This window comes from Anopheles marshallii, chromosome 2 (assembly GCF_943734725.1).
Source record: "Anopheles marshallii chromosome 2, idAnoMarsDA_429_01, whole genome shotgun sequence".
NCBI classification, from domain to species: Eukaryota; Metazoa; Arthropoda; class Insecta; order Diptera; family Culicidae; genus Anopheles; species Anopheles marshallii.
In genome coordinates, this window is record NC_071326.1 from 18,205,485 (window position 1) to 18,231,287 (window position 25,803).

General features: G+C 48.4%; 2 protein-coding genes across 2 annotated transcripts; one reads left to right on the top strand and one right to left on the bottom strand.

The window, feature by feature from the left end:
• Positions 1-1,737: 1,737 nt before the first annotated feature.
• LOC128709612 (uncharacterized) lies at positions 1,738-23,517 on the bottom strand. Its single transcript, XM_053804617.1, has 17 exons — positions 23,447-23,517; positions 22,663-22,973; positions 18,246-21,145; positions 15,507-17,908; positions 14,788-15,430; positions 8,762-8,839; positions 8,508-8,690; positions 8,217-8,407; positions 7,768-8,118; positions 7,606-7,697; positions 3,836-4,058; positions 3,414-3,761; positions 2,798-3,330; positions 2,578-2,717; positions 2,369-2,490; positions 2,084-2,298; positions 1,738-2,009 (listed from the first exon to the last, which is right to left on the bottom strand). The coding sequence occupies exons 1-17, from the start codon at positions 23,515-23,517 to the stop codon at positions 1,738-1,740; spliced, it is 9,075 nt and encodes a 3,024-aa protein (XP_053660592.1).
• Positions 5,499-7,502, top strand: LOC128709613 (uncharacterized). The gene is made up of 4 exons (XM_053804618.1): positions 5,499-5,668; positions 5,733-5,924; positions 6,518-6,977; positions 7,050-7,502. The coding sequence occupies exons 1-4, from the start codon at positions 5,499-5,501 to the stop codon at positions 7,500-7,502; spliced, it is 1,275 nt and encodes a 424-aa protein (XP_053660593.1).
• Positions 23,518-25,803: the final 2,286 nt, after the last annotated feature.

Below are 25,803 nucleotides of genomic sequence, written 5' to 3' on the forward strand. Positions count from 1 at the left end.
CGTAAGTTTTCCACGTATCTGTTGCCTAACCTTAGCGCGTGGAAAAGCACGAAGGAAAACTAGCTATCGTACAGTAAAAACGTAAGACTTTAAGTAAGTAAGTTGGCTAATTACTCGGTAACGTCGTGTGTGGGAGTGTGTGTTTGTGTGTTTTTGTGTCCTCTGATCCTGCACATTGACGGGTTTTTTTTTGTCGAGAAATAAAAACATGCTCGAAAATTAATCAGAAGAAAACGGATCGGAGTTTCAAGTTTTCCGACTGAGCAGGGGCGTCACATCCAACGTTCACCGCCTCGTGAACGGTTCACCCCCAAATCGCACATACAAAATCCTCCATTCTTGCATTCGGTTTGTTGCGTAGTTTTTTGGGGTTTAATATAATATGCCTATATAAATATATATATGTTTACACCACGCATCTTGTATATACGCGCGCTACAATGTTTGCCAATGCCATATCGCATGAGCACAGCTGTTTTTTTTTCTGGATGGTTGTTTGCACGATGGTGTGATGGGTATGGCTTACGCAATGAATCATTCTGGAATACTTGCTCGCTAATTCTTCGGGCAGACACCGCGTGGCAAATGCAGCCATGCTGCTGCCCGGATGCGTCTGGCTCGTAGCTTCAAAATGTAAGTACGAATGTTCTACCTATATTTACCTTTTACTTCGGTTTTGCGAATGTATATAAACGCACCCTCGCCAGGCCTCAGTTGTTTGTTGTTGGTTCGACTAGCATGCATATTTACACTACTGAGGGTCCGGCGTTGGCGTGCAATGTGCTGGCCGGAAGGCCGGAAGTACCTGTGCGCACCAAACACTTCGATTTTTGTTAACTGATTCGATTGGGTTCCACGGTTGCTAGGGGGACAACACTTACGGGTAAGTGCTCTTCGGCGCCATCGCGCTAGTACACAGTGTACTCTACCCGCACAGTGGGCGGTGTAGTAGGCGCCGAGCCGCTTGATCGCGCCAATTTACAACTATAAACAGTCAAGTTAGGGGGTTAGGCTAGTAGGTTGATAGTCTTACACACTGCACAAGTTGTTAGTATCCGCAGTCGCATTCAGTAAGTTCGATACACATACGATAAAGGAAAGCTCCAAATTGCTAAGCGGAATCTGCGTGACAGTCAAACACATTGGCTGCCGGTAACTTATTATCTTTTGTAGCCGAGAAAAAAGTGTGTTCTATCCTTCTCTTTGCGGTGTCTATGTAGCTGAAACGTGACGAGTGTACGTACAGTATTTGTAGGTACTTTGGAATAGTGGCCAGATACGGATTGGCTGACCGACAAACAAAACCAAAACTAATCCACTCGATCCACCGTCCCGCACTGTTAGTTGGCGAAGAGAGAGAGAGAGAGAGTATAAATCTGCCTGCAAAACTTGCATAGGTTGCAACTCTTATTGTCTTATCGTGTTAACAGCTTACTGTACGCACTTAAATACGCAATCAATTACACTTGCGAACCAAATCGTACCCGCGCACTACGCGTACCAGGTTGGTGTATAAGGGATAAAACAGAGAAAAAATAATATATCTTCTTCAGTAAAGTTTGCAAGACCAGCTTGCACCTATAACACATCGTACAATTGATGCCACCCGAGACGCTTTAAGCTTCCGGAGGGTTTCGTTTTCCAAACAAATACAACAAACAAAAAGGTAAGACGCGATGCTGGCCTGCGCCGAGTGCAATAACACCATTGCAGACCATTTCAATGGCCGCAAGCGTTTCACACCTTCCAAAGCAGCAGATGGTTGGTGCTGTCCTCGCGGCCGGCCACCTCACTCATGGTGTTGTTGCCCGCGCTTCGGAAATCCTCGTACCCATCGCCACCGGAAATTACCAGCAAATCTTGGAGGGATGCTTTACTCGACTTTCCACCCGGTGGGTTTTGTGCGCCAGCGGACGATACGCCACCATCCGGCACCAGATCCGTATCGCCGTCCGGTGATTCCACGAACGTTAGAAACCGTACATGCCCTGTATGGCCGTGCGGAAGCCCTGGTGTAAATGGAAATAAACGACCCAAAAGTTAGTGAGTTCCATACAAGTGCTTTGCACGAATTGAAACCTACCCGTCACGGCCGGTAACGATGATCCTTTGGCCACATTGTGGGCGGCTATTGTTAGCAATACACCGGCACTCGTTCCAACCCAGATCAGATCCTTGCACGCCAGCAAGGAAGTGACGCGCAGGCAGGCGGCTTTGTGCTGTCGTATGATATCATCACAGTTCGAAAGCATCTTATTTACGGATGGTGCTAAATTTACCTCAAATATTATCTCAAAGCTGCAAATGGAAGCGAATGCACCAAAGCGTTAGCGCGCACAATCACATCTTCGGACGCTGCTTTCGTTACCTTTCATGATGGCAACATTTGATGTGGGCAGAGTTCTGCACCGAAATCCACACGTAGTCGTTTAATACTGTCATATTAGTGATTGGTTTTGAGTCGTTCGAAATTTGAATTTGGCTGTCGATCTGGGTAAGCAAAGATAGTGCCGTCAGAAAACCTTTCGCTCACGAGATATTTAGCGGGTAGTTTTTTTTTTTGTTTTTTTGACTTACTTGCAAAGTTTTCGTGTTTAATACTTTTATAGTTCCCTGTATTGCGCACCACAGCTTCCCGTGTACGTTCAGCAGCTTCACCACGGGATTGGTAACGGTGCCAACGGTCACTGTCAGCGGAGAGGATACGTTCCACCCATCTGCAAAGGGAAAAGCGGTTGTACTCTCCAACCGAACGCTCCTCAAACTCCTCCAAGATGCGGTTGGTCGCCATACTTACTGCGATCCCTGGAGTACACACAAATATCACCATTCGCCAGGGATACAAACACACGGTTATCTAAGTACAGTATGGAGTATACCGCACTGACGTGCGGTATCTTTATCTTGTTCTTCTTGATCCTAATGTTATCCGTGCAGTTGTACACGTGTATGCAGCCGTCCTCCGTGCCGAGCCACATGGTCGATTGCTGATTTTCCGACTCGTCCACCGCGTTCGTACTGGCCGTCGAATCTTGCTGCCGATGGTTGGGTGTCAAGGTGGTGGCGCACGGCTGACCCGTCCCAGCTACCCGGTCCGGTTGACTTTCGGCGTCGGAATCTTCACTTGAGCTGCCCGAATCCAGCTGAACGTTAGATTCGTTGTTCGGCACCGTCCGTTGCGTACTGCCATCGGTTGATTTGAACGAACCCTTACGTTCGGCCGATTTGGATGGTGAGTGTGCCACGGAATTGTTCGGTCTGCTCGGCACACTGTTCATAGCCGCATCCACAATTGATATATTCACATTCATCAGTGACGAATTTGAAGCTCTGCAGTATGTGCAACATGCAATACAAAAAAATATGTATCAGCTTATAATTTGCGACACATCAAGACATCAAACCCCCCTTACCGTTCTTCGTTTGCCGGTACGGAGGAAACGCACAGTATCCGCGCATTGCACACACCGTTGCAGCTCGTGACGGACGGTTCCGGCACTAGGCTGAGCACACAAACCTGCCCCACGTACCCATCGCTGTTGCACACCCATACGTCCTTCTGCACACCGAGCGTCGGCGAGGCACACGTGAATTGAAGCCCAGCCCGAGTCTTGCGTATCGGTACGGATACGAAGAAGTCCGGTATCTGGCATCTCTCCAAGCTGTTGGCCAGCTTCTGCTTTGCGTCCGCAAATATTTCCTCCCACTGGGTGCGCTTTTCCGGCTTCGAAAACACCACGGTCATATTTTGGATACCGTTGCTGCAACGATAGATTACGAAAGGGAAATTACAGTTTCCACAATTCAGTGGATGCGATTGTTCACTTTTACTTACGAGGTGTTCCACGTTAGCTCCAGTACGTTCAACTGCGCATCGTTGGTTTGCCGTTCCGCGAGCTGCCGCTGAACTTCGCGCTGTAATTCACGAATTGCTTCCTCCAAGGCTCCGTGAGGACATCGTAAGCTTGCGGCTTTGTCCGATATCTCAATTAGCTTACTGCTATCTTCCGAAAGGTGTTCAATCTCCTTCATGATGCGTCTAACATTTTCGTCTTTAGCTGAAACGATTAAATGAGTAATGAAAAGAGTGAGAGGGAAATGATGATAAGTGTATCAAGTGGTACATAATAAGTGCAAGTTTTCAGACAGCTAAGGACATTTTATTCCTTATTTTTTATATTTATTTAATCTAAATCTTGATCCGATAACATCCTTAACGGGCTGCCCGATAACATCCTTAACGGGCTGCCCGATAACATCCTTAACGGGCTGCCCGATAACATCCTTAACGGGCTGCCCGATAACATCCTTAACGGGCTGCCCGATAACATCCTTAACGGGCGACGCTTTTCTGGCCCATTTCTAGGTCAATTCATACAGTTTTTTCCTGCTAAACAGCTTTTTTTTGGGGCCCCCCTACGGTGAGGCCTTAGGCGGCCGCCTACTCCGCCCACCGTTAGATCCAACCACTCCTTAGAGAAAGATTTCCACACCAGGTCAAAATTTCACCCAATTTTGAGCCAACACCACTCTTGTTAGCAGCGACATTAAGATCATTGATCTTGACATACAAATTAGGTTCATGGGGAGCTGAATGTGTTCAAGGGGGCTTGGTACTGTGGTGTCTGATATAAGAGATTCTGCATAATGTTAAAATTAAGCTATTAACCTCATCTACACGCACGATATTCATTCGTAACTCCACTGGATCCAAATTTCCTCAATCGCATGTATAGTTGCTATACACACACAGCAATGTCCACAGTTAAGTATTTCTTGCTGGTGTGGTCAAGCTCTTAACCATTCTGGCTATTGTTGTTTGTTCGGAATAAATTTATTTATGTAACGAAGCATAAATATGTTGCTTATTGCTGTCAGCTTTGCAGCAAAACTTTGCCCACTAAATATCTTAAGTCACCTCTACGTTACGCGCAAGACATGTGAAGAATCACGTTCCTCTATTAACACACATATTGCAAAGGCTGATTGCCCGACCGAAAAGATAATAAAACCGCTAAAATAGGCAATAAACATTTAACCATACCGTACCAAAGCCATAAATCAAGTCTAACTATTTGGGTTTGTGTACGTATATTCAAAAGTGCACTTCTCTCTTTACAAATACGAAACAAACTCGTATCGAGATGTGACGAGACAGCAACACTATGCATGCAACGCGTCATGAAACCGGCGCCACGAGCACCGCGAAAATCCGTTATCAAGTTCATTGATATGACCACGTTCGGTACGCGTTCGGCCCCATACGGAGGGCAGGTTGCGCTCCATTATTGCTTTATCTAAAAGCCTAGTTTTTTTTCCCTCGAAAGTATACTGGCTCGTAATACTTCATTCGCACTCCGCAGCTGTAAGCAGTACCGATTCAGCGGCAGTTGGTCTACAGCGCTCCGACCGTCACCACAGCTGGACATCGTCTCATCGTCTGTTGTTTTTGGGAGTTAGGAAAGTGTCGTTAGGAACCACCGAAAGTGTCGTTCAAAATGCCGAAAACTGCCGAAACCAAGTTTGTGAATTCGCTCTTCCTAACCAATCTCATCCAATCGCAGTACGGTGAGTCGGAGGTGAAAATTAAGGCGTACGATGTCGAACCGGCATCTGCCGATATCAACGATCCCTACGCACGATCGTCGATGAACCGGATCCTAATCAAGTGTGTACGCTGTCTTCGTCTCTCTGTCGCCCAAAACTGACACACAACACATTTGTTCCGCCAGATACACCTCCAAGGAACATTCCGACGCGGTCATTACGTTCGTGGCGAAAATCAAACCCACCGAAGGACTGCTGGTGGACCAGTTCAAAAAGGCGGATGTGTTCGACAAGGAGATCCTCATGTACAAGTCCGTACTGCCCAGTATGGTGACCATGATTTCCAAGCTCGGCAGTGTCATTGAGCTGGCGCCGCAGTAAGTATCCGTTCAGCTCCACCATTATGATCGATCGGAATGTCTGCACGGGTCAGCTGACTGCCGTTCGCGTAGGAGCCATTATATAACTAGGAAGATTGAATTGAACTGTTAACGATTAGACGAAAGATATGGTCGCGTGTACCTGCAGCGCTTGAAATCGTTTAAGCACGAACAAACAGTCGGTCATAAACCGTATCGATGTGTCGAGGGAGGAAAGGGCATACGGGACAGTTTTGCTTTTTGTTTTGTTTCGTATGAAGTGTATCGTTATCTGCAGTAACAGATAGACGACAGTTCAAAACTACCTAACCGAGATAATGGCCCAATACCATATCGGGCATCAAAATGAATAGGCGCGTTTTAGGGCACTCATAATTGACAGCAGATGACTAACACATATTAGGCAGCTAGGATTGATCGTGGATGTATTGATTCCCGCTGTATAGAGAAGCATACAGGAAGGCGGTTGTTTTTAATGATGCATTATACTAGTCGGCGAACATAATTGAATTGCTTCGATAGACATTTCAATTAGCAGCATTAAATGTTTCTCCGCTTTAGGCGTTACTTTATCGATTTTTACATTACAGACTAATCTACTCCTCGGAGACACCGTCGGATCTGGTCGTGCTTGAGGATCTCACGGCGCGCGGTTACAGCGTGGAGAACCAAACGCTGGGGCTATCCTACGAGCAAAGCAAAATGGCCGTAGAAAAGCTAGCCTTCTTCCACGCTGCCAGTGCTGCCATGCTGGCGGAAAATGGGCAGGTGTTCGCCAAGTTCTCCAAGGGTACGTTCCACAACGAATACAAGGATAAGCTTAACTATTTCCCCGATACGATACGTACCGTTGGTGAGCTTGCTACCGAGCTAGGCATTAGCCAGCCTACGACGGAGAAGCTCCAGAAGCTACCGGCTAAAACTCTGCAAAAAGCCATCGAAGCGTACGAGAGCGACTTCAAGGGTTTGAAGGTGCTCAACCATGGTGACTTCTGGACCAACAACATTCTTTTCAAGTATCAGGGCACCGAACTGGTGGATGCTATTTTTGTAAGTACATGCGTAACACCCTTCGAGCAGTAGTTTGGGTTTGGGCATTGATAATGGTACGATTTTCCCCAGGTTGACTTCCAAAACTGTGTCGTCGGATCACCGATCATCGATCTCGTGTACTTCCTGGCATCGTCACCCGCACTCGACGTGCTCGACAAACACCGCGACGAGCTGGTGTACATCTATCACGAAACGCTTGTGCTGCTGTTGCAGAAAATGGGCTACATGAAATCGGTTCCTTCCCTGCTCGAGCTGCAGGTGGAGCTGCTGAAATGCGGACCACTGCAGGTCATCTACGCCCTCACCGTATCACCGTTTTTGCGCACCAAGGATGCACATAATACACCACCGATGCAGCCAACGCTCCACAATCCCAACCAGTCTGCCAACGTTAGGCAAGTGCTTGGAGCTCACGCTCCCAGCATCGTCGCACAGCTGAAGGCATACGAGATGGTCGGACTGCTCGACTGGGGTGCAAATGAGAGCAAAATTAAGGGCCTGATGTCGCGCTTCCAACGTTAACGTCCAGAGTAAAGCTTGTCCGGATGGAGTATCGTGAGGTGGTTCGCACGAATAAAAAGGTAACCCTACTACACCGTGGGGTATCAGGTCGCTGTGTACTTACATTTGACTATTTCCAAATCGTCCAACGATATCTTCGTGAGATACTTGTACTTGTTCGTATCCAGCGTAGACGCAACACTTCCCGGGCAGGTCCTGCGAATAAAGTCGGCAGTTTTAGTGCTCCACCTCCAGTACATACAACATCCGCGTTAGCAACACCTACATGTTGGTCTTCCGAATGGTTCCGCTCCTTCGCTTAATGCTCGTTATCACTAGAAGGTCGTTGAAGAGGAAAAATCCTCGCTCCTTGCGCGTCACCTGTCCCGACGGCATCGACACCAGGTCGAACAGCAGGAAGGCACGCTCCGGCGTCACCAGATCGTTCATGCCCTCGATCACACCCTCCAGTTCGCGCAGTGCCGTCTCGCGTTGTCCATTTTCCAGCGCCTCCTTTTCTTTGCAGTTCAGAAATATCAGTATATCGTGCACTAACTTTAAAGCTTCCTGTAACGGTTTCTGGTCCGGGTGTGTCACGTCCGTGTGCTTAATCAGTCTTGTGAAGATAAGTTCGTAGCTGCGAATGGACAACACAAAGACCAAGGTGTTACCAACCTTCACCAGATCGCCTAACTCCAAAATGGTAAACGAAACCCCTGCCTGCACGATACATACTTTGGAAACTTTTGTACGGGTTTGATCAGCAGGTTGTCCAGCGATAATTTTCCCTTGTGTTCCCGGGCCATGGCTTCTAGAAACCTTGCAAAAGCGGGACACTTCTGTCTCGCACTCCGGATTGCGTCCTTCGCCCTGTTCCAGTTGTTCACGAACGCCGTGTACGTGTCGAGTATGACCGGTCGGGAGAACTAGTAGTTACACAACGAAGAAAAGAAACGAGAACCAGATGATCAATTGAATTGCACACCTTGCCATCGACATTATTGCACTGCTCGCGATTGTACTTACAACGTCCACAAACGCATCGCCAATCATCTGCATCTTGTCCCAGGAATCCAACCGACGTCGTAGCTCCTCCAGAAATCGCTCGTGGATGTTCAGTATGGCTGGAACCATGAAAAATATTTCATCCACCGTCTGGACATCCACCAGGCCCGAATTTTCTGGTGACTTTAGCTGATTTAGGTATTTCTACAACGGAAAATAAACATACTTTAGTTACATCTGCTTGGAGCGCCTTTAATCGGCCGTGATGCACTTACCAGCACTATCGTTTGCAGCGATTCCACGTACGACTTTTCCGTGTTGAAGAGCTCCACGACCACGTGAGTTCGCGTATCCTGGAAACAAACGAACAAAAAAAAACGATAACCAAAGCGCAACATATTAAGGTCCGGCTATTTTGTTCCTCTTCACAACTTTACAAGCGATCGTTTATGGTTTGGAGAAAAAGTTCGCCGCTCGATACCATACACGAGCTACTGATCCCGGTACCCGTTACGACCGGGACAGCACATCAACGTGTCACCCCGGTCCCAATATGCGGAACGGTAAAATCGGTAACTGAATTAAAATCTCATTCCTGTTAAAAGCTTTTCATGTTGCAGTAATTGAATTTCCTTCACAACTTTTCGCAACGGTTCCACACCGGTACGGTGGCAGCGGACGGTGGTCCGATTGTGGTGCACCCCGTGCTACGCTGGGTGTGGGAAAACCTGGGTGTAGGAAAACCTCCCCATCCCGGATGAGGGAAGCGGACAGAAGTGGTTGAGTGAATTGTTGTATAGATCGATGGATGGGTGATGCATTAAAGAATGGATGCATGATTTGGTTTAAAGAAGCACATTCAGTACCTACCAACGACATCATTATGAACGATGGTATGGTGTAAAAGCAAAATAAAAATGAAGGTTGTCCAGCAAAATGGCAACAACAAAGAATGGGGAGATCGTTTTGGGTTGGGTTACGATATTAACACGGTGCTGTATCAACACGGAGCGCATCGTGCAGTGGCGGTTGAGGTCTTAATTAATTTATTGATTGGATACAAAAACACAGACACACACCTGCCCGCTAGGTAGAATTACATTTATAAAGCTACAAGATAGGTAGAAAATGTGAACAATCCAAATACTGGACGTTATGTTTCAGGTGGATTTAAAAACATCAGCATTGTTTAATACGGAACGGAAAGTGCATTTTTCAGAACAGCACCATATTTTGTAAACATATGCAAAATTCACCCAGAATTCCAAAGTAGATCGTCCTGAGGAACCAAAATATAATTAGTGAGTATGAAATCTATCATCTAAATAATTTTGTATCTTGGGCACTATATCACACTTACAAAACAAAATGGTGGACTTAAACTTACAGTCCTGAGTAATCTTAGTTCACGATTTTCTTTATTTTATTTTCCTATAGCTTTAAAATCTGCCCTGTGTACGGTAAAGCGATTCAGGCAGAATTTGGTAACGGGTCTATCGTGTGAAGACCGGCGCTTCTTCATCCAATGGAGTCGCCTGGTGGGTTATTGAAGAATAACACGAATGCCAAAAAATCACAGGGCGTACGAAATCTTAATCCAAATGGCATGGCAATTTAAATTCCTTCTTGAAATGACCGAAACTGGGTAGTGAGAAAATTGTTTTCATTTTACCATCTCCAGAACTCGAAATATCGGAAGAACAAAAATGCAATTATCGCATATTATTTTAGAATTTTGTGCAAACATATGCTCTAACGCTTGTATAATATCATATTCAACAAAACCTTTATTGATTAAAGGCCATTTTTTCTTGTGTTTCTGTGGCACTTTAAGCATAAATGAAACAAAAACATACCTAAAGTTACGATTAAAAGTAGAATTAATTGGAAAAAAGCGCTAATGAGCTCAAGCACCACAAAAATATCTTTAATAAAATGCCAAAAAAACAACCAATCAAAATCTGATAAAACCTAACGGCAATACACTGAAACAACAACATAAAAATGGTACCAAAAAGTAATAATAAAACAGTCCTCTTCCTCCCCACCCCCTCCCCTCCCCTCTATTTGTCGTCTCAGCACAACGATGCAAAACAGATAGCTGTCCATCCGACCGATTGCATCTCAACGCATTTTCCCACCAGGTACAACCGTAAACACTTGTTGATAACTGCCATGTGTTACTGCAGCGTTGATAAATATCAACGATATCAACGGCGTACGCAGGTACGCGTGTTAACACCCCCCAACTCCACCCCCGCCCACCATCCAATCAAGGGAGGCTTCAGCAGAAAATCACAACCTGCTTCGGTTTCCAATGGCGACAAAACATTGGCATGCATTGGTGTTTGTTGTTGCGGTTGTATAAATAGCGCAAATTATGTCAACCCCTTTCGGACGACCTTCACCTGTCGCTTGCCATCGTTCGACGACAAAAAGCGTACACGCATCGAGAATGCACATTGCATTTCGCAGAAGCATGTGTATTATATGTGGTGGCAAAAGGCCAGGCCATGGTTGTCTGATTACTGGAATTCTGTAACAGTTCGTAGGAATGTGCGCATAAGATTTTGTATCAAATGCTAGAGTTCGTAGGAAACTCTTCAACCCTACAGGCAAATTATAAATAATCTCTCTGTTCAACCGTTTCCTCATATGCACGGGTGTTGACTTACATTGTAACAACTGATAACGTTGTGCCACATGGTATTTTCCGACGTGGATTTTGGCGTCCGCTCTGGATCATCCTCCGAATCAGAGCAGAAGTTAAGTGGCATCATTGTAGCTCTTGTTTAAGCGTTCGGGTAAAGAACAAAGTGTCCTCCAATGTAGCAGGAAGACAAGAAGTAGCTAAAGTAAAACGCACAGCATCCACTACAACGCACACGCTTCCTTACAAGGACCTGCACTCATTGAAATCTCATAAGCTCGCACAAAACATTTCACACACACGAACACGAACACAAGCACTTGGCATCCACAGGGATGGATTTGCTGGCCCTTCTGCCTTAGTGGTCCCAAACCTCACCACAAAACCGTCATCTTGAATAAACAAAACACCAGCAGCATGATGGCGTTAAGTGGAGCACGTTCTGCAGACGTCGTCTGGTCGGATGCTGGAAGCACTGGGTACAACAATCACACCGACGCACGCACGCAAGAGTCTAACACTGCTAATGCTTCGTGTCGGGTTTTGTTTGGTTCCGTTGTCTACAGGTGTACTCTGTCTCGGAACCGCCTCACCCGTACTGCTACGCAAACGCTCACCTATTCCTGAACACACTCAATATTCTAATAACAGCTTGAAACCTTGAGCATTCCCGAGTGGCGTGTCTCGCGGTGTTGGGTCCAGTTTCCTTTTTAAGCCAACCACCATCACGGCACGCTTTCGACGCACTTGAAAGAAAAGCAACCGCAGCACAGATTTGCATGAAAATGGTTGTGTGCAAAGTCCAGCGGATCTTTCCATTGCACAAAGGGATAGGCATGCTCGGGTGAAGTGTCATTAAAGCTCCAATATAGCAGCACAAACAGCTTACGATGGAAGCGTCTGGGCGAGTTGGTGTTTTTCCCACCCGTGTCAAGATGCTCCACTACTCTGCACTGCTACTATTGCAATTGCTATGGTAACGAATCAATCAGAACAACAAATAGCGGCACGAACGGAGTGTCTACCAGACGGTGCGTACTGCATCGGCAGCCGTCCATTTGCGATCGGAGCTATCCAACGATGGGACGTTGACGATGGCCTTGGCCACCCACCTCTCTGTCTCGTGTTATCGTCGAGTCGATGCGATACGTGGACAGTGAACGGAACAGCAACAACGACAGCGAAAAAGCAAACCAGAAAGATGAACCCACAGCGTCCCTGAAATGTGTGGTTATGGCGCAACTGGCACATCAGTGCACCAATGTCCTATTCCGGGTTGCTGGGCTCTGGAGGGTTTTTGGAACGAATTGTTTCACGCCATTTTTTTTCTTGCACTGTACTACTACTTCCGCCTGGTTACAACCGCAAGGGTAAACACACACGTTCGATCGAAGCAACTCGTGAAAACTGCGTTGTACGGCATACCACCGTACACTCGAAGCCGAGGACTGGTTGGTATGCTGCCGTTTTTTTTATTTTGCTTCTTCTCATCTCTTCCCTTCCCAGCTTCCTGCATCATCCCGGATGGTTTTGCTCTGCTCTGTTCGATCATTTATAATGCTTGTTTTTCCTCTCTCTCTCTCTCTCTCTCTCTCTCTTTCTCTTTCTATCACACACACACTCTCTCTTTCTAACTTACTGTGAAACTCGCTGTATCTCGTCTACTCTTTTTAGCAAATCGTCTCGTTTGTTTCCACTGCTGCCATTCATCCATTTTCTCCAACAACACACTCACACTAGCGCACGCACAACTTCATCCCAACAAGTGCGCGACCTCGCGCGACTATTTTTCTACAATTTTCCATACCATTTCCTTCTGTGCTAGAAAATCAAACAAAATGCAGCCGCAGCGTAGTGTAACATTTCTACCCCTGTTCACCCTCGCACCCTTCCTTCATATCGGCCAAATGGGTTGCAACATTCTCTTGTTCAATATTCAACTCCATCCATCAACCGCCCGGCCACACCAAACCCACCGGTCACCGACGGGGGCTGTCCCATTGTTTGTAAGAACATTGCATCCACCGCCCCCCACCAATATCATTGTGCACTCCACCCCCCTTGTGCCGTATGGTTTATGGTGAGGATAATTAGGTGAGCGAAGCGGGTGGGTGGGTTTTTCACAATTATTGAACCGATCATCAAACCGATGGCCTCTAACCGTTGTTTGCCGTAACTGACAGTTGATATTTCTCATGCCCGTGCATCTGGCGGGGAGCGTGTGTCTGCTGTGTGCTAAAAAAACCAATACCATTACGCGGCGGGGAACGTTTGGCGTGTGCGTTTGCTTAATATGCTCGTTAATGGACCGTCACGTTTCGGAACGCGAAATATACCGAGCGCGCTCGAAAACTTGTGCCCGCAATCCTGGCGTTAGTCTCTGGGGAGAGGCCGAAATCCACCGTCAAATTCCAATTCCTTTACGTTTCGTACAATTGTTACTGCTGTGCTTACACTGTTGAAAAACACGTTGCAGGTGGCGAAAAAGGTCAACTAATCAACATTCTTTGCAGATAAAAATATGTTTCAACAAACAACCCACCAGAAAACAACACGCGTACACCACCGCGCGGTGTAGCCAAAGTCGCGTTAAAAATACCACCGCATACGCAACGTTCGAAACCATCAATGAAATTTCGCCTTCCTTTTTTCCACCCCTAGTGCAGGTGCTGTACCACATACACTAACGCCAACCCTACGCACTTCCAAAACCGAGAAACCGAAGTACCGGCGAGAAAATCGTCCACAGACAACTTCCTTCACACATCCGCTGGATGATGTGTTTTGAGCTCATTTAGTTTACTCAACGAAACGCCAAGTCGGCTACCGACCGCCAAAGTCCCATTACAAGTACTTGAAAGTCCGCATAGGCACAGCGATGCATTAAAAAAAAAAACAGACCGTAACGTACTTGTTGATTGGTGTCTCTGGGTGTTCTTCCATCAACTACGGAACATGAAAACATTGCCTTTGCGCATGTCCCTCCAAACATATCTCACGCATACCAGCTCCGGTGGGAATGGTGATGGTGTGTGCGAAAATTCCCTTTTCCCATTCACTCACGCAGCCAGTGGTGGTTCGTGGTATGCAATGGTAGTTGTGCTATGCACAAAACAAGCATATTAACGAACTTGCGCATGAAATACTAACGCTTGGTGGCTTAAAATCTATCATGCACAGCGTTCCATCGCGCCACAAGCAATTCGCAACCACTGTTTTACAAACGACCAAGCGTCTCCATCGGTAACGACCGGTTGTGTGAATGATGGGGGACCATCGGTAAAATGGGTGGCGATAATGATGATGAGTAAGGGTTCGTCTTGGGTTGGTAGCAATCTATTGAGATCACCAGTGGCAACGTCCTGTTCTTTGGGACGGAGAAGGCGTTTAAACCATTTGCTTGAGTAGTTGCTAATTATGCAACTAACAACAGACAATATACAGTACGGGTTGGTTCTTTTTTTGGTCCTCTAACAGTTTATATTGCTTTGTATGACGTAAAGCAATGTTGATAAAAAATACTTCACTGCTGATTTCAATATGTCGAGATACACATAAGGTCCCGTTAAGTTTGCCCGTTTCACGCTCACTTTTATTGTCCTAAACGAATAAATTAACAAAATGCAATGTTACTTGCCATCGGTTACTCACCAAACAGTTCAGCACAGCCGACGGTAGGGCGTTGCTAGCGTTCCCTACACTATTACCACCGCCGCCCGTCAACTGCTCCGTGATTAGCTTTTCGCTCGAACCCTTCAGCAACTCGGCCAACAGCTCGGGCGAAGCGGCCAAACCCTTCGGCGTTTCCGGTGTGCTCAACAGCGTGAAGCTGCGCTCGGACGGCGTACGACTGTTCTGGGACAGCCGTACCTCATCCAAGCTGCGCTTCTGCTGCTTCTCACTGGCACTCGATCCGCTGCGCTGCTTGTTCGGCTTCTCGTGCCCATCGGAGCCACCGCGCCGCAAACACTTCTCCGTAAGATGGCTGTCGAGCGAAAGCTTTTTGCTCTCCAGCTTACCACCGCTGGCCATGGATTTTTCCGACTTATCCGAATCCGTGCTGCGCTGCTCAACGTTGCAGAGGTAGCGCTTCGATGGGCTGGCGGAATGTGAACTGGACGAATCGGACAGCTTCGACGGGCTAGAAGCAGTCCGTACATGCGTCGGGACCGGCAGGTTGGCGCTTGTTTTTCGCGGCTTCGAACCAGCCTTCGCTGCATGTCGATCGTTCGTTTCGTCCATTGATTGACTGCCAGCGCCACGGTTTCTCGGTGCACTGGGATTAGCGTTGTGGCTGTTACAAGGAACATTGGAAAACATTTCATTAGACAGTGTTTACCCAACTTCATCACACAATCGATCCTACTTACCCTTCGTTTCGTGTTAATTCCTCCAAGATTTCGTTGTACTGCACCTTGCTCGTTGGTTTCTTCATCTCCGCTTCCAGCATTTGGCCGTACGGTCCGCGAAGGGGTCGTTTTGAGTAGCGCCGCAGATCCGAATCCCCTCCGCCAGGTGCGGGCGAAGCGCTGGTGCGATCACGCGACGATGCGCGATCACTCTCATTGTCCGACACAGAGTCCGACCGTAGCAGCAGCGTTTTCAGCGTCCGAACGGGCAATGCCGGTGCGGGCAATGTATCATCCTTCTCGTCGGAGCTCTGGTAAGTGAGACTCTGCCGACGGTTACCCTTGGGCCAGATCGGTTTACCCGGGTCGGAATCCGGCGTGGTCGGATCGAGCAGATACCGGTCGGGCGAGTGTACTGCGTTCGCACGCTCCTTTCCATACTCCACCGTTTCCTTTCCACTGAGATCGGTAAAACTATCGCCGCTAAGATCCAGGCTGGAGTCTTTTTCGTTCACCTGTCCCAACTGCTGCGGGTTCCAACCGACGCTACTATCGTCCCCCGCCGTACCACCGTTCTCGTTGTGGTCCGACTCCAGCTCGTTGTTTCCATCGATTGCGGGCCACTGGATGTAGATACCTTTCCGGCGCGATTTGCGCGACTCCAGACGCCGCTTTTCATCCACATCGTTCGACAGCCGACAGTTCTGCGGATCGCCCATATCTTCGTTATTGCTGTGGCGTTTCCGCACCTCCACTACCTCCACCTCGTTACCGTCGCCCAGCACCACGGACACCTTGTGCGTTGCTGCGCTGCCGTCTACGATCGTGGTATACTCATTGCTTTCCGGCTCGGTGCAAATAATCGAAACGGGCGGTGTGCAGATCATCATACCTTCGTCTGACCCATTGCTACCTTCGTTCGTATCGGCGGCCCCATCCGACCCAACACCATCCTCGGAAAGTTCAACGCTCTCCTGCGGTTCAATGATTTGCGGCGGGGTTTCCACGGTGATCTTTTCCGGGTGATAATTTTCTTCTGCGGAAAGCTCGGTGGAAAACATATCAGAGCCTGGCACGGGTGCGTCGCTGATGGCACTCTCATTAACCTCCTTTATGCTACCCAAACAATCGGTAAACTTGCCATACTCCGTCGTCGATGCGTCGATCCATTGTTCGGAAGGTCGGGCCGTACTCCATTCGCTCACGACACAATCGTACACCGGCACAGGGATCAAGCAGGTCGTGGCCTGCTGCAGACATTCATCGTCCTTGGAAAGGGATGTCGGCGTTATTGGAATGCCTTCCTCCACCAGCGATTCCAGCACCATTTCCGATGCCTGCATCACGCTGATGCTTGCCTGCTGCGATACACACCCTTCGTATTCCACATTCTCGTTATGCTCCGCCACCGGATCTTCGACGATCGTTTCAATGTCGGAGTTCCGGTTCGAGGCAAGATCCTTCCCATCGAGCCGTTCTTCATGGTACCGACCATAATCATCCAGCGGTGCCAAATTGATGTTCAATTCCGTCTTCTTGATCGTCAGCTTTGCCACATCCGTATCGTCCGGTTGTGCCGCCGGCGACTCCTGCGCCGGCTGACTCCCACACAGCTCCGTCGGACTGCAGCTTCGGGCAGCTTCAACCACCTTACAGTACTGCCTGGGTATCGTGTTGCTATCAACGCTCGATTGTTGCTGATCCTTGCTTTTCAAGATGCTGTTCTTGAGCGCACCCAGCGCGGACCGGATGTACTTGCCCGACGAATAGTCCACCTGCGAAAAGGAAGCGCTACGAAATGGAATCGTTTTCTGCGTGTACGATCCCACTATTGTGCGGGATTTGGGTCGCGATAGCTTTGTAAACAGCTCGTCGTCATCCTTCAGCGTGCCGGCTTCCGGTTTGCATTCATCTGCCGCAACCGCCCTCACTGGCGGCAGCTCGTGCAAGGCTTCCAAATTGGACGTGCTTACGTTCGCTCGCAGATTGACCGGTCTGTGCTCGGTGAGCGGTGAGCTCGGTGTTGACATCCGCTGTCCGCTACCATCCGCAAACCGGTACGGTATGTCCACCGAGCGTGATTCTTTCGCCTTCAGCAGCTGTGACTCGGGCAGGGTCGATTCCGCACCGTGAAGGAAGCTGGTATCGATGAGACTAGATGTGGACAGGGCCGTATTACGTCGATCGAGCGTACGCTCGACACTGTGGGCATGTTTGGACCGTCGCGGTGGCGGCACTGGTGGCGCTCTATTCCCCTTCAACAGTTCCGTCAGTTCGCGCAGTCGTTCCGTTTTGGTTGCAGCTGGACCAGCGTTGGCACTGTTTGCTGCGGCACTGGCGTTTTGCTTGTCGGACGAACTGGAGGTGGTCTTTTTCACTAATCTTTGCAAACGATCCAGCGTATTGTTGCGTTTTTCCATTATCTGCAATGAGGTAACGTAGCAAATCAGTATGGCATTGAGGGATGTTTCAAATTAAACTCTTTTTCATAAAAAGGATCCGCGAATATAGTGAATATTAATATTTTGTTTAACACACCACCACACACTAACTTGTCCCTGAAATCATGTGTTCTTACATAATGCAGCGAACATTTCACCGTCAACACAAACCGATCACTATTTTCAAACTGCCCGTGATCACTAAACGATCGTCTACAGCACACGTTCGAAGCACTTTATCGAAGAGCTAGCCACATTCATAATTAATCGCCCCGGGGCGTCACTTGATATTTTACGAGTAAACGCTAAACAAACTTACCGATCTGTCGTTTGTACCGCTACACGCAGCATGGAATTGAGTGGTGCTCCTTCCGAAGCAGTTTAACCCAGCGTGATGGGCAGGGGAGCTGTCCGGCGACGAGCAGGCAGAACCGTACCCCAGCGTTTTGACTGCGGCATAGGGCGACGATGGTGGCGGGCAGCTATCATCCGTCGCCGCACCGCCCAACGGCGTCTGTTCGCCGATACCACCTGGCCGTCCGGGTTCGCCACCAACACCACCGACACTGACACTTTTCTCAGCGCTATTATTAGACGACACAGTAGTATATTTCTGCTGCTGCTGCTGCTGCTGTTGTTGTTGCTGTTGATGCTGCTGATGCTGATGTTGCTGTTCACTATCACCGTTACCACTATTCCGGTGGTAGTTGTTATTGCTATCACTGCGTCTACTGATCGACACTCCTTGCGGTGCAGCGGCACTATCACCGTGTCCAATGTCACTACTACCCGCACAAAGCGCACTTCCGTTCGCCAACGAAGTAATGAGCGTGGATGCCGATTGCAAAGCACCACCGAAGCGCAACTCAGCACCGTACCGTCCCACCGGATAGTCGTCGTTGGCGTTACTGTCGTTACGGTTGCACTGCGTACGACACTTGACTACCGACGGTCGGTGTGCTGGTCGCCACCGTTCCTCACTATTGCGTCGGTGCGATTCGGCACCGTCGCAGGCGAGCGTTAGCTGCCCGACACCACTACACACACCGTTCACTTCGTCCGAGGACGAGTCGATGTAATTGTTTCGATGATTCGCGCCACTGGCGGCCGCGGCTGATGCTAATGTTTTACCACTGTCCACTGCTGGCAGCGTGCCATCACCCCCCGATCCCCCGGCTGCTGGTGCGCCCCCGTACACGGGGCCGGCGATGAGCGATGGGTACTGTTTGCGCGGCGTCCTACACCGCGCGTAATCCTCGCGCTCGATGCCAGCGAGCGCGGCGTTGATGTGGATGTCGTCCCCGGCCGACGACAGATCGGACGAGTCAATGAAACTAAGATCCTCCAGTTCATCGATCGGACGCTGTTGCGTTCGACCGTGGGTGCCGCCAATGACCGTCGTCGGGTTGGCGTCGGTACTAGCAGCTGTCACCAGTCCACCCCGGAACGGGGTGTTGATGACGGTGGCCGTGCTCGCGATCCCGCCCAGCAGCTTGTTGCAGTACTTGTTCAGCGATTGGAGCCGGATTTCGTTGATTGCATCGCTACACTTGTGGTTGCGGACGTTGCCAGCTGCTGGGAGGTAGTTCGTGCTGCTACTGGCCAACACCGGCAGGGATGATTTGCGCGTTGCGTTAGGACGAAAGTACAACGCTTCTCCGCCTATTTCATCCCGAATGAATCCATTCTGTTTCTCTGCTCGGAAGGCATCATCCGCATACCCGTACTGCAACCGTCTTGCGTGGTTTGCACTGCGAAACGATCTATTCCTGCCGGCGCTGTTTAGCAACGGACCATCGAACAGCTGATTGCAGTCACCGGTACCACCGACTGGGGATCTGGAGGATAGCGTCGGTGAACAGTACCCGATAGCATCGGATGGAACCCGATGAAAGCTGTACGATTTCACCACCGGTAACGATGACGGAGGCTGCAACACTCGACGGCGCTGCGCAAACGGGGTCGCAACCGGGGGTGGATGTGCTTGCAGCGGGTATGGAGACACTGCACCCAGATTCTCGGACGGTGCGGGATGCGTCAGGATGCAACCAACAGCCGTTTGCGGTTGCGTGGGTGATGCAGGCCGTGGAGACAGAGAGGACGTAGAGGATAGCTCGTCTGCGCCAAGATCCGTGCCTCCGCACGCACTGGAGGAATGGTTTTTTCTTATATGATTTCTCCCACAACCACCAACACCATCACCGGACCGGGAACTAACAGGCCTGGTGGAGTTCGGTCCACCACCTCCGTGCAGTTCGGCTGATATTTTCTTTTTCTCGAAATTATTTATGTTCACATCTTTTCTTCCGCCCTGTCCCTGCACCGGCCAACCGTACTGCGGCACAAGATGCGGCTGTCGTAGTGCGTTTTTCGAATTTAAATTTAAATCATCACCCCCATTCCGATAGTCACCGCCACTTGATATTGTGCCGCCACCGCCACCGTCCGCCGTGTCGAGTTCACCGTTTGCACCAACAATAACCAGTGCCGAAAGATCATCATCCACATCGGCATCATTCGCATCATCAAACTCGCTGCTTATGGCCGTTCCGCTGCCAGTGCTGTGCTGCCCATTGCTGCCCAGATATTCCGCTCCATCAGGCCGATCTAGCGCGGTGGCGGAATATCCAATCGATCGTTCATGCCGCTGCTGTTTGCGTCTTGCGTTATGGTAACCTGCACTCGGGACGGAAGATTCTGAATGTTCCTGCTTTTCTGGTGGATGGTGGTGCTTTTCTTGCAACCGTTGTTCGCTGCTGGTCTGCTTCTTACTGCTACTGGTGCCCGAGCCGAAGCTGTTGCTGTAACAGCACACCACCGTAGAACATCTTGGGGAGGATTCTTGCTGCTGCTGAAGCTGCCGTACCGTCTCGTCCAACAGTTGTCGATGGTCCTGACTGTCGCTTCGATCCGGCCTACTATGGCGACCGTTGGCGTTGTTGACGCTGCTGTAGTTGCTGTGATCACTATCAACTCTGCTGCTGCTGTTGTTTGTGACGCCGTTCCCGTAGCTCGAGTCGGCCAACAGTTCGGCCCCGCAAGTGTAACCGTCGCTTCCGTGGTCGTGCGATTGCGCTAACTGACTGAAGCTGGTCCCGTTGTTGTTGGTTCGACCAGGCGCCAACATTGGATACCTCGGCAGCTGCTGCTGCTGATGGCCCTCCGCCCCGGACGAACCAACCGATGTCGATGCGAAGGGAGATGATTTTCTATTCTTAGCTGGAGTAACAACCCAAAACGAATGGGAGAGAACGAAAGAGAGAGAGAGAGAGAGATGGCGAGAGAAAGAAAGGACGAGAAAGAAAGAGAAAGAAAGAGGGCAATGAAAAGTGGAGAAAATCTTACATTTCCAACGTGATTTTCCACTTCTTCCATATCAATACCAGGACAAGTGTGTGTCTGTCTGTGTGTGTGTGTGTGTGCACCGTGCGTTGTATGCGATCGATCGGTACGACTGCTTTGTGCATTAACATGATTGACCGACTGCACTACTGCTACGAAAGAGTGTGCCCATTCTTGGCATAGAAAATCGAGCGCCAAAGCACAACTCCAAACTTCGCGCTGGAAGAAAAGGTCGTGCATCATTATGGGGACGGTTGCGCTTCACTGCATGTGCTATATTTACATCTCAATGCCACCGAACATGCATACTACGTACGCCCGGACCTGGGCCAGACATTGCGACCGGTATGACACGGTGCAGCTGTTTCGCCTGCAATTCACCTGCATTTGAAACAATGTCGCACGCAAATGGACCAACGAGCAGTCCACTTTAACGCGCCATTTCATTCACATTTGATTAGCCGGTTCAGGAGGACGGTTGAAGGAAAATGGAGGACAACCATTGTTTCGCGGGAAAAAGCACACAATTTACGAATTCTGCAGTACCTATTTGATTGAGTCTCAGTTTTACTTGTACATTGAAAGTACGTAGATGAAAATAAAAAGAATTATGAACTTTTCAAATACTACACCTATTTATGTACTCCTCCAAACTCAGCCACAGTGCGTTTGAACCGTAACCTTTGTCTGGCAACTGGTACAAATTTAACCTAAAAAATAAATTAATAGCCCACCCGGGAGCATCACCACGCTGTTCACTCTTCAAATTAAAAATAAAGTTAACCCACCCACTGGAATCATGCGTGAGAATGCCTACACCAATATTCTGCACACACACACACACACGCGCCTGCTCCCGGTATACTCCCTGCTAGTATCCAACGCCAACGATCGATGGTGTGGTGTAGTATTTCCCGGGGCTGTTGGCATTTTTTACACTCGCGCTAAGACAATCATTACTGGTTTCCCCCCGTTGATCGAACAAGATAAACATCCTACCGCTTCGGAAAACTCGGATGGAAAAATAAATATAAAAATCAAACCCACAGGAATGGGTTTCGTTGGGAATGGGTACGGTGGCGACGGGACGTTGGGAGGGTCGTAAAATTTAATTTTAGTTTTCCTTCCATCCACTGTGATATGGATTTTCCGTTTGAACCGGCAGAAGCATGCGAGCGTTTCCCGCCATCAACGGTCGCATCGTTGTTGATGGGCGTCCTCCTTCACCATGGGGAATGGTGGGGGATGAAACCAACTTAAAATACTGTTTCGTTTGATCCGCGATCAAACACGATCCTACCACCGAACGGCTACCTACACCTCGCGATAATCAGCGTCTAACATTACGGAAACGTTTCAATATAGCAGTGAAGGCTTCGTTTGCCGTATCTTACTTAGGCTACTAGGAACTGGCAGTTTGGTGCGGGCGTAGCTGCTGTTAGTCCAGGGCATTTCCACACCGCTTGACCCGATGCAGCAGCAGTTCGGTTGCTCCCCATTGCTGCTAATGCTGTTCGTGCCCCCGACGCTGTGCACACTGTTGTCACCGTTGGCGATCTCGTAGGAATTGACAGACGCGCGGGAGTTTGCCTCGTTCAAATCGGTCACGTGGCCCGGTTTCCCGCCATCCAACAGTCCTGTATTGGATAGACGTACGCCGTAGCGCAAGGTGCCGAGCTGAATGTAGTCATTTTCCGGTATTGCTCTGCGGCAAGAGAGAAGATGAAAAATAAATGAGAGAGAGAGAGAGAGAAACCGGTTAGAGAATAACGTACGCAGCCTATTTGCAACGCAACACCATTTGCCCCGTAAAGTATGCAATACGCATACATATTGCTTATTTCGGGGTTCGAGCAGAATTTCATTTCGAGCTCACTGCTATTGTTGCAAAAATAACATGGAATAAATTGTTTTAAATTACAATACTACTAGATAAACTATCAGAGCAATAAGTATTTTGTGAAAAAAACTAAATTTAGAAACATATTTAAAATTATTTTAAAAGTTTATTATAAATATTACTCTTCGTCTATCATGGAAATAGAAAAGTGTTACAACACAGAAACAAAAATATATATATTTTTTTTATGCGTATGGGATCAATTTGATGTGTGTGTTTTAACACAAAACTTGCAAAAGTTGCAACTACGAGGCTGCCGTCGTGCGATAAACACTCACCTGTTCCACATAGCCGATGGCAGCGCCTTCATGTTCCTTCCCAATTTGTCTGGTTGCGGTTTGCTGGTCATATTTTAGGCGATGTTGCATTTTGTGTCATTACGGTACGGGGGCTCACGGTACGATTTCAAGTTCGGAACGCTGTTCGATGACTGTTTTGGCCTGAAGGGTGGACAAATTACAAACAGAACGTTACAATCGTACCAGTAACTGGGATTATCAAATTTATCACCACCGCTTGAGGTGAATTGCAATTGATGTGTCAGCATTCTCTGAAATATGTTAATTACATTGGTGTAACAGAATGGTGTGTAATGACTTTTAAATAATACATATGAAAGCAAACGCTGTCTTCGTGTGGTGTGCGTCCTATCATAAATTTAAATTTTCGGTACCAAAACTTCAACCCCATCGGTGTTCGACATAAAGCAATAAAATGGACTCGAGTGGACACAGACACAACAAACGAGACACCACGCACCAACAACAAAAACCGACAAATCATCACAATTTTTCTTCAAATTTCAAAGCCCTACGGGCAGTAATTTAACACCACGTGTCCCGTACACGATCACCGCGCGTAACTGCGTCACACCTATGGGGCTGGTTGGAAATGGTGGCAATGGGAATCCAACTGCTTGGCAAGACAAGAAACCTGAATCCGACCGAAACCACCGAACCGCATCCAAAGTGTATCTGAAACGCTGGTCAATATCCTCGCTAACGCAAACATTTTGCAAACCGGACCCCGCTGGATTCGGATTTACGCCACCGACCGGACCGGAGCATGTTGGTCCTGCAGGTCAGAAGCACTCATTACAATTATTAATTTCATCCCAACCCGCCGCCGCGTCCGGTGGGTGCACAGGGTGTCTACGAAATTGCTCACATTTCGCTTTGCGCACCATTTCCCCCCGGTGAAAGAAATTGCTCCATTTACCGAACAGTACACGGTCGGCACTGATGTCCATATTTATATGTCGATCGTGGCCCGTTGCGGACCTTCACTCACTATCTCGGCCGGTGGATTACGGCCGGTGGTAAAAAGATGTCCGCCTGTCATGTTGATAATCACACGGTGCGCACATGCATAATGTGGGATGCAAATTTTATGAATTATTGCCTCGTTGCCTATTGCGCGCGCGCGCACACACACCCCGTCATCATCGTTGGCGTCGTCCATCGGTGCGCAATGGCCGTGAGGTGCGTGTAGCACCCGCACTCCACGTGCCAAGGGGTGGAAATGTTGAGGCTCTTGGTACTTGTGCGCGATCTTTCGCTCGCTAGAGGATCACCACAAAACCAGCACCCTACCCAGCGCTACTACCATCGCCCAGCCCCGTTCGACAAATATTGAATGTTTGATTTAATTGAAATTAATGGCTACACTAAGCGCCCCTGCTACGATGATGGAATGGTGTTGACTGCTCAATAAAAATGACCTGCCGAGAGTAACGACGACCACGGCGATGTTGTCGGAAATAATCGGTTCATTATGGTGGAGCATTTCTTTCGCACCACCACCACCACATCGCTGCTGCCCGGTGAGAAGGCCCCACAATTGCCGTGTGTCCCTTTACCTCCGACTCGGGCGCGTAAATGGGAACGCAAAGCAAATCTAGCATCTTTTTAGCCAGGTGAATCATGAACCACTCGGTTCGACTGCTCTTTTTACTCCGCTTTTTTTTTGCTGTACCGTCAAACTTCCACATTCAGGATCGGTTTTATTATTTTTTTTCTTACCGGATTCCGGAACGGAGCAACCGAAGGTGGGACGTCGGTCAGGGCCGACGTGTGCACGATCAAATCGACCATTAACGGCCACCATTTCCAATCAGTTGCGCTTTCTTCTCAAATGAAGTGCACTGCTTAATGTCCCATTCTGGTTGTGATTTCCATCATATTTTATTCTGTTTTGCTGCTTGAGAAGGAAGTTTGTCTTTTCTGTTCGTTTGACTGAATGGCTTGAACAAGCCGCTTACATTGGTATTGCACGGTGCGGGCATGTGTAATTTTTAATGCGATCCTTTCGATCAAACATTCCGCCGAAGGTAATTGATAATGGTAATAATAATTGATGGTTGAAATCAAATAAATGTACCATTCATATTATGCTCAGGTGTAATGTCTTCAATTATTTAAGCTGGAAATATTCTTTTTAAGAATAACCATTTGTAAAACACCCATCAATTTCCAGCCAAGCAGATGAATTATTATTGAATGTACGCGTATATTTCCAACGATCTACAATGCGTAATACTATCGGATTAAGGACAGGAATGTCAAATCTCTTGTTCTGTATTTGTTGGATGGAGATCTGTTAACAGTAGATTGCCCGGAGCAGTCATTCTGACTGA

Coding starts and splice junctions, on each gene's coding strand:
- LOC128709613 (XM_053804618.1), top strand. CDS start 5,499: ATGCCGAAAACTGCCGAAACCAAGTTTGTGAATTCGCTCTTCCTAACC. Junction 5,669..5,732: donor ATGAACCGGATCCTAATCAA/GTGTGTACGCTG, acceptor TTGTTCCGCCAG/ATACACCTCCAAGGAACATT. Junction 6,978..7,049: donor AACTGGTGGATGCTATTTTT/GTAAGTACATGC, acceptor GATTTTCCCCAG/GTTGACTTCCAAAACTGTGT.
- LOC128709612 (XM_053804617.1), bottom strand. CDS start 23,517: ATGACCAGCAAACCGCAACCAGACAAATTGGGAAGGAACATGAAGGCG. Junction 15,431..15,506: donor GAATTAACACGAAACGAAGG/GTAAGTAGGATC, acceptor TCCTTGTAACAG/CCACAACGCTAATCCCAGTG. Junction 8,119..8,216: donor CCCGTACAAAAGTTTCCAAA/GTATGTATCGTG, acceptor GTCCATTCGCAG/CTACGAACTTATCTTCACAA.